The sequence below is a fragment of the Rhinichthys klamathensis genome, unplaced genomic scaffold, assembly GCF_029890125.1.
Source record: "Rhinichthys klamathensis goyatoka isolate OS25496 unplaced genomic scaffold, OSU_Roscu_1.1 h1tg000181l_1, whole genome shotgun sequence".
NCBI classification, from domain to species: Eukaryota; Metazoa; Chordata; class Actinopteri; order Cypriniformes; family Leuciscidae; genus Rhinichthys; species Rhinichthys klamathensis.
In genome coordinates, this window is record NW_026606709.1 from 3,651,817 (window position 1) to 3,663,927 (window position 12,111).

A 12,111-nucleotide genomic window follows, 5' to 3' on the forward strand; every position below is an offset into this window, starting at 1 on the left:
CCAGCATTGACATTTTAAAGCTGTCATTGAAGTTTGCAGTGCAATATTTGACTGGAAGGGTAAAAATGACGGTTATTTTAGTAAGTTACTGCTTGTTAGATCTAGCATTCTGGCTGCTTTGAATCAGACACAGATCAAGTAGTGTGGTAAGATTACGTTTATTTGACTTGAATGAATTATAGCATTTATTTGAATTAATTATCGAGAGAGAGAGAAGGAAGGAGGGAGGGAGAGAGAGATGAATGTGGCAATGAAACTGTGTTTAGTTATTTCAAAAACAGCGCCAAAATTTTGTTATTCTGTCCTTAAATATTGAGTTTATAGATGCTGTAAATGCCACAATCTAAGTATTTAAAAATATAATTTTCATATAACCTATATTTAATTATTCGTCTTGATTTATTTCCTCTTTTTTCTGCAGTGAAAGTCCATACAGTGAACATGGAGCTCTTGAGGAGGTTGATCATGATGGAGGAATTGAGACCCACACCAGTGAGGATGGTATGTTTATTTTGTTTACCACACCCTGTAGTGGTATGTACAGCAATAGCGTAGCCACAAGGGGCCTTCAAATAAAAAATAAAGTAAAATGAGGTGTATATTACTAACGTTAACTGGTAATGGTAAAACACATGCGTTATTTGAATTCAAATTAAATCGTATGTGCAAGTAAAAACCTGTTACATGATTTATGTATAACGAGTGGTTCCATACTTGTCATTATTCCCATTGTCTCAGAATGGCTTCAGCCAATGTCCATCAAGCCTCTGGATTGATTTTACTTCATGACTTTTTCTGGCATGGCCTGTCAAGGGTTAATCCCTGTGTGCACTGACCTCTGGGTAATCACTTTTCACAGCTCTAAATTAACTGATTAGAGAGTGGAGAACTACGTCCAACTATTTGGTCCTTCTTTTTGTTTTCTAATCCTTTGGGAAGGGAGAAGCATCCGTAAACAAAGAAGGGGGTTTTAATCAAGCTTGATAAATGCTTTCCAATACTGCAGGGCACAATAGATCAGTCTATCACGACTGTAAGGCTACTTTCATTAAAAAAACATGTAAAGTCCTTACCAGTCTGGCTCAAACTTGAGTTCTGTATGTAGTTGCATGTAGTTTTATTATAGAAAAAGTTCTCTAGAAGTTCCCAAAGCTCAACTGATACCAGATGCTTGGCCCATTGATGACACATGATCAATTCCCATATGTAATCTGAGAAACAAACTCCAAGTTTCAGACTGAAAACTCCAATCAAGTGGTTTGTTTTTGTCTTCTGTCCAGTATTTCAAAAGAACCGAAAGGAAAATGTTGCTGCTGACCTGTATGTTACCTTACTGAAAATAGACACATTTCCTGTCTCTCTCTCTGTCTGTACCTGAACAATGCTTGTTTTCTTGTGCGTTCTTTGGTAAGAGAAGTGGGATGTCTGCTTTTTCCAGATCTATGATTTCTAGGACAGACAAAAGCCACGTTTATCGTATTGTTTAGCGTCTAAGGGCCTTAAGCAGAGAGTCAGATAAATGGTAGTACTGTACCATAACACCAAATACACATTAATTTTGTTAGATTGCTTTGAAGTCTACCTTTATTTTTGGATCATAAAAACAAATGGGAGTAAACTCTCCCTGTATGTACTCAAATGGGATTTAATTATTTGGATAAGGCAAAAGTATTATAGTGTTATTCTTAAAATTAGGGATTTAAACAAACCCCTAACCATAAATATTAAACATTAAACTAAGGCTATGTTCAGACTGCAGGTAAATGTGGCCCAATTCTGATTTTGTTGCTCATGTGACTCAGTGTGAACAGCACAAACCACATGGAATCAAATCTTTTCAATTCCGATTTGTGCCACTTCCATATGTGGTTCTAAATCTGATACAGGTCAGATGTTTTGCAATACGACTTCAGTCTGAACAGTCATATCGGAATTCATAAGACTTTAACATCACTCTAAAGCAGTATTCGCCACCATTCTGTGTTCATGGGAGTGACTTCAAAGATTTTACATACCCAAAATTATCAAGACCATCGCGAAAGGTGTCAGTGGAAAGACAGTTATGTGTTAGAACTTAAATATTACATTGACAAATATACAAGCAAAACATGTGGGCTCGTATCATAAATGATCTTTACACACTGGAATCTGATATTGGTCACATTTAAAACAATAATGTGAACAGCTATACAAAAAAAAACGTATCTAAGCAATAAATCGGAATTGAGCTCTAAGGCTCGCAGTGTGAATGTAGCCTAAGACGCATAATTTGTCCTTAACCGTTTGTGCTACAAACATGAAAGATACTTTAAATCATGGGGCTTGAATAGACAATGTATTCTATTACTTTTGTAAGAGTTTAAACTTGAGATTTGTGATAAAACTGACAAAAAGACTTATATTGCAGGAGAAACCCCTAATACCTGCATAAAACACCCACCTACAAAACCACAGCCACACACACGTTTTTGTCACGTATAACCTGCCTCACTTGACAAGTGTTTATATGAACCGAGACTCGTGTCCAACTCTGCCGCCATCATTCGTCCAATCTCTAAACTGAGCCGAACAGACAGATCTCATATCCACCCGAGTATAAACAGAACCCATAACTGAATAATGTTCAGTTCTTTTCAGATTGAATTTATTGAAGGATATTACACAAAATTGTGTAATTTATTTTCCTAAATCACTATTGGACATCTAGACATGGGCATCTACATGCTGAAGATTAGTTTCGACTGTTCCCATCTCACTGTCTGTTTAAATTTCATGAATCTGTCACATTGAACTGAGAAACCTGATACTTCACGTATGTCAGGGTTTCCATTAACTAACGCAGATGTCGGATATCAATGTCAGGCCAAATCATAACTGACCTGAAGATTGTAAAATTGCTCTCAGCTTCCACGGTTTTGCTCCAAATGTTTTCCTGATGAATGTATTGAGGACGAGGAGGTTCTTCCGAGTAGAGGAATTGTTATTCTCCTTTTTTTGGACTACGAATATTGCTTATGTCCGATCTCAATTATGGGTAGCTTGTGTGTTTTGTCTTGTTTCATAATAAGCGATTTGGGTTATGTTATCCTTCTAAATCTTCTCTCGAAAAAGCCTTTTTCATGGGAGTTTGTCAGCTGGCATTATTATAGAGACCATCCTGAGGAACCGATGCCTAGACTGTTAGAGTATAACTATATCAGCCCGCTCAAACTTGTGACCAGTCGAGCATCTGTCCTCAATCACTGCATCTAAAGGGGGTCGTCTGGTCTCAGGGCCCGTCTGGAAAACCACTTTATCGAGTGATGGGACCCCTGCTATGCCTTTAGAGCCATTTATTCATTCAAGTGAACTGGAATAAGCAGACATAATGCACTCTTGGGAAGAAAAAGACAAATCTCAGCATCTGTGAGAAACCGGTGTTGAATGAGAAGATTGGGCGTTTTGGAAATGTTGGTTTGTGTGATATATCTGATATATCTAAAAGTCAACATTGATTAAAAAATGACTCATAATAATAAAAATAATAAAACACTTAAATTTGATGGTCCACTTTAAACATTCAATTACATATAAGTACTGTAACTTTGCCACTACATGTCATTTAACTCTCATTTAGGGTATTAGTAGACGGTCTGCTTAATATCGGCTAACACTTTATTTTGATGCTCCCCAACACACATTCTACTGACTATAAGTAACTTTTGCAACTACATGTCAACTTACTCTACTAACCCGAACCCTAACCTAACAGTCTACTAATACTCTAATGAGAGTTGCAAAGTTAGTAAATCTGTAAGTAACTTTTAGTTTGTAGAATGTCTAAAGTGGACCATTGAAATAAAGTATAACCTATACATATTATACACACACACACAATAAGAAATCTATATACATATACACATTATATTATTGTTGTTCAAATGTTTGGGGTCTGTAAGATATTTTATAAAGAAGAAATGTATAATTTTATTCAGCAAGGGTGCATTTAATTGCTCAAAAGTGTCAGTAAAGACATTTATAATGTTACTAAAGATTTATATTTCAAATAAATACTGTTCTTTAGAACTTTATATTCATCAAATAATCTTGTATCAAGTTTTTCACAAAAATATTATGCAGCACAACGGTTTTCAACATTGATGATAAGAAATGTTTCTTGAGCACCAAATCATCTAATTACATATTTTTTGAAGGATCATGTGACACTATATATGTGATAATAAATTACATAAAACTGAGATGGACCTGAGATGGGTCTCTCTGTAGGCAAGGGCGTGGTTAGCTGGTGCCTGCTTACATCACAGGGCACCACAACTTCCAATAGGAAAATTCAACTGCAGTAGCCACCGTTCAACCTGAAGAGGGCAGCACTGTAATATTTTTACACCATATATTGTTAAAACACTTTATAGTTTATACCCAAATGTAAAAAAAAATTAGCTTGAATAAAACAGCATTAATAAAGCCCCAGTCTTACATATCATTAACTAAAAAAAGTTGTTTTAAGGTTTAGTTACCCTTTAAAATGCCAGTTTTTTATGTGAAAACCCTTTAAACATTTCGTCGTTGTTACAAGACAACATTTCTTAGCCGGTGATGTTGCAGTGAGCTCATTTTCTCTTCTAAATTGCAGTACCCGTGCAGTCTGCAAGCATGCCTCCACTAAAAAACACAGGAAATGCAGCTTACAAACAGTTTTCTAGTCTGTCAGCCTTTATTCCTCCTGGGTCTGCTTGCAGCCGCGAGTGCTGGTGGGTAAGTTACTGCTTGAGCAGTGTATATTAAGCCAGAAAACCTAGCATGGGTTGTTAACTCTCCTCTGGGACAAAAACAAGCCCATATGGTACAATGTGCAATGAACTACGGTAGAGCAAGCGGCTGCAGGAACAATGTCTGTGAATAAAAATAGTACCATAACAAAAGAGTTACAGCTTCTTTAATACAGACTACCAGAATTAATTAAAAGTTCCAAAGTGCCTTTGTGTAATTTAGTGAGTGGGGTTTTGGACACGGGTAAACAAATGAATTAGTCGAATATATGGATTTGCTTTCTTTAATAATCTTGGTAACTTTCCTACTGTCTGCCGCCCGTCTTCACAAACACTGTCCTAGCAGCACTATGATACATGAACAGGCTATTGCAAGGACACTCTGAATCTGTCAGGCAGAGATGGAGGAGAGACAGGGACGTGTGGACAGTTGATGGCCATATTGATCTCCACCCCGTCCTCTTTATTAACAAGGTGCCTGCTCTCAGAGCTGCCCTATTCATTCACACAGTCAACTCACGCCCGTCACGTCTTATTGACTCATTGTCATTTCCAGACTGTCGAGAATGAAAAAGCATTTCCTCTTTTAGCTCGTGCCTCTCCGGTTTTATATTGCTTTTACGGTCTTCCCTAGATTAATTGTGTATTCTATTTGTCTGATTTGTTATTGTTTTCACTCATTTTTCTGTCTTTATTTATTGCAATGGCAACGCTTGTGCCTCTCTCCAGAGTTTTCTTTTTGGAATATTACTGTAGCAAGTATTACTACATTTTTAACAACAGTTTTGACAGTTTTGATGCTTGACTTTGATGCAAAATGCAGTGAACACAATATGCACTTAGTTACATACAATACAAATTGATTTACCAGGTTTACTTTTTAATGAGACTTTTGTTTTCACAAAAAAGTACCATTTATGGACATGGTAAAATGGTAATACTATGATGGATTACACCATGAAGGTAAACCATAGTTTTTTTTTTTTTATATAAATATATATTGGACTAACATGTAAATACCACTGTACAAGAATATGGCCTTCCTCATTCAGTATTACAGTTTATATCCAGTTATAAAATGCACAAGTGCATGGATGCTGATTGGTCATTTTGCTTAATAGAAATATTATGGACAATTTTTTTAATTAAATTATTTACATTTTTGTTTTTTCAAAAAAAAAAAAATATATATACATATATATATTATTTAATTATTAAAATTGATATAAACCATTTTTAAAATATAAAAAGCTTCTTTTTCTTTTTCTTATTTTACAACTCGTTCCCCTTTAACTGTGACTTAATACATAATTTAGCATGATCTCTTGTACCTTGCTCAAGCACCATGGTATCACCATCACTGCACCACAGTGCTGTTTTGTATAAGTTGTTGCACTCATTTGGCAGGTGTTGTGATGATGTTGATAAGGTCCACATTGCCTGATTGTCCTGAGGATGAGAACAGCCCGTTCTGCCAGAACTGCAGCTACTTCACATCCATTGAAGCCTGCTGTGTCTCTTACGTAAAGGGAGTCATGGGGGCAAAGGCATGTACAGCAACTAGTCAGAAACCCTATAACGTTGATGCATTCAAATGCTCTCATTCACATGTTAACGAACAGTCAGATATTGTTGAGGCATGTGCACTGTTTTCATTCGACTTATTTCTGTAAATAGCACCAACTGCCATTCAAACGGCTCCATATTCTTTCCCTTTAGGCATTTCATGTAGCATATGCCAAAAGTGTAGAAACGGGTGATGCTGCCCATGCGGAAGAGCTAATTGATCACACAGAAGTTATGATTGGAAATTCTCCAATGGAAAACCTACTGCTGATGATGTCACTGACATCTATTTCCTCTCTCCTAACTTAACTGAATTAACCATGCTGTGCCTTTTTTCCTCTACAGAGGGGGAGCCCATTGAAGCCATCGCAAAATTTGATTATGTGGGGCGCTCTGCACGGGAGCTGTCCTTTAAGAAGGGTGCGTCTCTGCTGCTGTACCAGAGAGCGTCGGATGACTGGTGGGAGGGCCGACACAATGGCATAGACGGCCTAGTGCCTCACCAGTACATTGTTGTGCAGGATATGTGAGTATCTCTTCTGTTCTACTGTGATAAAACAACTCCACTGTCTATAATTATCCATATTTCAAGGATAGTTGGATGTAAAATATAAATAATAAAAGTTCTTCAACAGAGTTTGATGTTGCAATGTTGCTAACAGCATGATAATCTAAAATCTTAAAAATACATAGCACATACATATTTTGCAGATGTAACTATTTTTGGAGTGTGAGTCTATTCAGTCCTTTCAGCATTAGATAAGTATAATTTGAATCAATAATAATTTCAATTCAGATTGCAATTTTATTGGTCACACACACAACCATACACAGTAAAATGCGCCATGAAATGCGTTTTGCGACTCTATACATTGGATAAAATCAACCAAATATAACATAAATTTGAAATAAAATCTAGTTTTGTTTGTAGAAATGTAAATTTTTTTAGAAAATCTAATAATAATAAAAACAAGGATAAGAGAAAATGTGTAATGGGAAAAGTTGTAGTTTTATATTATATATCGTTTAATATGATATATTAGGGCTGTGAATAGAATAAAAACATTTGTGCACTAATTATTGCACAAATTTTCATGATTAATCACATATCAATGAATAATAACATAATCATGTTAAAATTTGTAATCACAAATACATTTACATATAATTGTACAATCAACAAAGTATTTTAAATAATATATTTTAAAATATTTTATATTAATAATAATATTTTAAATAAAATAGTTTAATGGAATAAATTAATTTATTGCATCAAACATTTCATATTGATATCCAAAATTAACGTTATTTTCCCCAGCCCTTGTTTGTATAGCGTAATATTATTATTTTTTTTGTCCACAACTTTTTTTTTAATGCATTTTGGGATTACCTTCTCCTCAAGAGTTAGACTTCTGTTCAAAGACTTATTTTCAGAGTAGGTACTGCATTTGATGAAAAACTTGCTTCTCAACCATTAATAAAATGTTATACTATATATATTTCAATCTGGACATACTGTATTCATACTATGTTAGGGAAGTAGGCATAGGGGATACAGACTTAGAAGGCAGCTGCCTACTTGGAAAGGATTGTACCAATGTTGCCTTAAAATGCTGTCTAGATAGGCACCTCATTAGATTTTGAACATAAATGAGCCACATCTGAGTTTATAGCTGCACTCTGCTCTGGACCATCTTCCTCGGGTAAATCTCTTTATTGTCATGACAACTTGTTCTGCCTGGGCAACTATTGGCGCCTTGTTGAACAGATTATGGCTCATAAAGGGGGCAAATCTAATGGATCGGGCACAGTGCTGAGTGACGCCAACAACAGAGCCCATACCAGCCGACTGTGTGTGTGTATCAATAATTCACATCATGACCCTCTGTTGATGTGTGTTCTTGGCTCGTGGCACTGAGAGAATTTACAGCCTGGTGGAACGAGGGAGTTTAAGAGGCCCTAGACCAGCAGAGTCAGTCCCTCAGTCCAATAAAAGAGCAAAGAGTGTAAGGATGTCAGTTGGGCAGTTCATACACACATCAGCACAGTAGCACGCGTACAATGGAGAGCATTCACATCTTAGCTTATAGAAATGTCTGTTTGGTGCTCAAAAACATGTGACCTAATGTACTGTCCAATAAGCCGCATCAACAGCTGTGATTTTACACGGGACTTTTAGAGCTTTACATGCCTCGTGTCAGGGCTTTAACGCACCACTCAACACAAGCATCACGTATCGCTTGACCTTCACATGAAAGTGTTGAAAAAGGGCAATGTTACAAGATTGCAAGTTAGCATGGAAGCATTGTAAACAGGATAAATAGTGAAAGCAAATGAAATAGTCATGTTTTACCTTGCAGCAGAAAAAATGTCCTTGCGATTAATTGTTTTAAATGTTGCCGAAGCATCTGTGGCATTTTGATAGGGTTGTGACAAACGAAGAAGAAACCAAAAATGTTTGAACTTTAAAGTGTCACGTTCAATTATGGATGCACAGTAAGTCGAAATATAACCAATTTGCTATATGGCTTTCTGCAATTTAAATAATGCAGTTCTTTTACAGAGTGAAATCTTTTATCACATCTTTTATGTGTATCAGTTAACAGTAAATGCATATTCTACTACTATTAATAATAATAATAATTATTATTATTAGTATTATTTTATAGTCCTATTGATATATAATCACAATATTGGGCTAAATTGCGCAGCCCTACAAACAAGCAGAGCAAACCTTGCTGCTATATTTATTTATTTATTTATTTATTTATTTAGAAAATCGCATTATTTTGCGGCCTACATTAAGTGTATTGGGCAATATTGAGTGCAGAGCTCTTTAGGATGAGCTCAGTGATACAAGCCAATGAGTAAATGTGTTTTGTTGGTATTTGGAGCTCATTTTGTTGTCTGACGTGAAATAGTTTGAGCTTAACCCCTAAATGCATGAATGTTTTGCCAATCATTATTACATATTGGGGTCTTTAGCGACCCGGATCTAAATCTAACACGAATGGATCTCTACCTGTCGCAATAATATGAAACCCTCCTGATATTAGAGTAACAATTACAGAAGAATAAAATAAAGCATTTATTGTTACCTTTTGGAGCTTAGAAGGGTTCAGTTTGAGCAGATGTTTTATACCATCATCACTGTCCTCATCAGAGCTCATTTCCCACTACATTCAGCATCTGGCTCATATTCACGATCTCGAACATATTCTCCAAACTATCATTTTAAACATCTTTAAAATCAAAATTCTGATCGCTGACAGCTGCTTCAACAGATGCATCAAGTGAAAGTGACTCTAATATTTGAATGCGTTCAGGACACTTGAGCCATTTTAAGTTTTGCTGATGATACTTCCTATTCTTTTGTTTTCTGCCTGCGGTAACTATGAGTGAAACGTCACTTCATCATTGTGTATCAGACATGACCACCTTGTGGAATTATTGTTGTGCAGTAAAAATATACTTACACTGTCACACAACTCAAATTGTACAGGGTCGCTAACAACCTTTACAAACAACGAATGGGAAAATAGGCATTCTTTTATAATTGTATTATTTTCTTGTTATATTGTTTATAATGAATTGATTGAGGAAAACTAAGATGGTTGTAAAAAATCTCTAACTTTAAAAAATAAATGAGGAGGGTGTTAGTGAACGATGTCCCGGGACACTCAAGACCCGAGGTTTAAATATTAAACTATGCTGCTAAATGCTTGTGAATATGTTTTTTTTTTTTTTTACTGCTTGTGTGCTGTTTTGACAGGGATGACACATTCTCTGACACACTCAGTCAGAAGGCAGACAGCGAGGCCAGCAGTGGACACGGAGGAGAGGAGAAATGCTCCACTAGAGACATTGGATCTCCAACAGACAGCAGAATACCTGATGCCTACATCAGCAGGTGAGTGAACGAAAACTTCCCAGAATTCCCCTTGCTTCAAGACATTGAGTGTATTCAATAAAAGGCAACAGCACTTTAAAAAGTGATCAGATGACTTAACTTAAAGAAAAGTCTGGAAACCCGGTGCCTTAAAATTATTAAGTAATAAACTTAATGCGTAATTGAAAAAAGTTGATTACGCATCAAAAATTACGCATGAAGTTTATTTACTTAATAGTTTTAAGACAACGGGTTTCCTCACTTTTTTTAAGTTAAGTCAAATGATCCGTTTTTACAGTAAGCCAATTAAATGACAAACATCAAACAATCAAATACTCCTTAAGTAACGAGAACGAAGAAAGAAATGCCCAGAAGTTCCAGTGTGGGTTTTTTTTTTCAGTTCAGTTTTTTATTCTGTTGATTTGTCTTGTATTCATTTGCTCTCTCCCCACTTTCATTTGCTCTATCCCTCTGTGTCGTGCTGCTATGTTTCCTGCCTCTTAAATCTTTCAGTGCATTTGTCTTTATTTAGATGTTCTCCTCCTTTCATAAGTGCATTTATCAAACATACTGAGGATAGCTTCCTCTGCAACTGTAAACCCAATGACATTATGGCAATCAATCAATTATAAAGTGTTGATCTCCAACGAGAAATATTCTTTTTGATGTGTCAGCGCTATTCCTAGCAGAGGAGGCGGGTGCTCAAACAAATTAACTCGGTATTTATTTACATCCAGTTTGCCAGAAATCTGGAAAAGCGTTGAATGTTAGTGTACTGCAATGTGATAACAGACCCATGCAGCTGACATCTGCGTCGTAGAAATGAAAGTACTCTGATACTTAAATGTTAAATGGCATTCAATATGAATTTGAATAATTTCTAGTCGTTCTAAAGCAGTATTAGATGGCTAATAAAAACCAGCAGTTCATTTCTGTGTTTTCATGACTTGACTCTCTTTGGATACTCTTTGATTTCATGCAGCAGTGCTCCATTGCGTCGCCCATTGTTTTAGTGCAGTGCAGGTCGCACTCTGCTGGACAAATACCTCTACTGACGCTTTAGATAAAACAGAATACAAAATTAATTCAGTTCTTCTTAATATGGTCATTTTTAGCTGCACAGTTAAGTCATTTATGAACTCGCAGATTAGCATCTCATTACTGATACTGATTACCATATATCACAGACTGTCAAAACGATTCTATGAACATTACGAGAGCTCATTACGTCAACAGTTGTGCTAGAAAATAGTCAATTTTAGTAATTGAAATAATTTATGGTTGTTTCAACTATGCACACTTTCGTCCTTAATACACACTTCACACTTACTAGTGGATATGCTTGTATTACAGGACAATAATTCTTTTTTCCCCCTCAACTGTCATTTCCACCAGTGTTATTTGTGTACTATTATAGCATTTATTCATATTTTGATTTAGCTTTTTTTTATATTTTCAGTTTAATCTTAGTTTTTGTAATTTTGTTATGTCCTTTTTGTCATTACTTTTGTTTGTGTTCATATTATTAATTGGCTTTCATTTATTTGTATTTTATTTGAGTTATTTTAGTACTTTAACTCAAAGATATTTATTTCAGTAACGTTTCTATCTTAAGTTAAACTCTTACATATACATATATTTACTTACATATATTTAAATTTTATTTTAGCTTTATTTCAGTTACCAAAACAATTTTGTAACACTTTCCACCACATCTTCCATGTCTAAACGCATCTGTGTTTTCAACGTTTTTGGAAGATTCTTTAGTCTTGCTAAAGAACGAAGTAAGCATATTGTGTGCTCTAAATAAGCCAAATTAACTAATAATTATTTCACAGTAGTTTCATGCTTGATTGGAAATGACACATTACATTAATGAAATTTTTG

The 12,111-nt window shown here is 35.5% G+C and overlaps 1 protein-coding gene across 5 annotated transcripts in view; it reads left to right on the forward strand.

Moving 5' to 3' along the window:
• Positions 1 to 12,111, forward strand: part of srgap1a (SLIT-ROBO Rho GTPase activating protein 1a) — a 112,762-nt gene that overhangs the window by 95,990 nt on the left and 4,661 nt on the right. For all 5 annotated transcript variants that reach the window (XM_056261298.1, XM_056261300.1, XM_056261301.1 and 2 more), the window contains exons 18-20: positions 422 to 501; positions 6,681 to 6,861; positions 10,108 to 10,245. In XM_056261298.1, the coding sequence (XP_056117273.1) occupies positions 422 to 501; positions 6,681 to 6,861; positions 10,108 to 10,245 (399 nt within the window). The remainder of the gene's footprint in view (positions 1 to 421; positions 502 to 6,680; positions 6,862 to 10,107; positions 10,246 to 12,111) is intronic.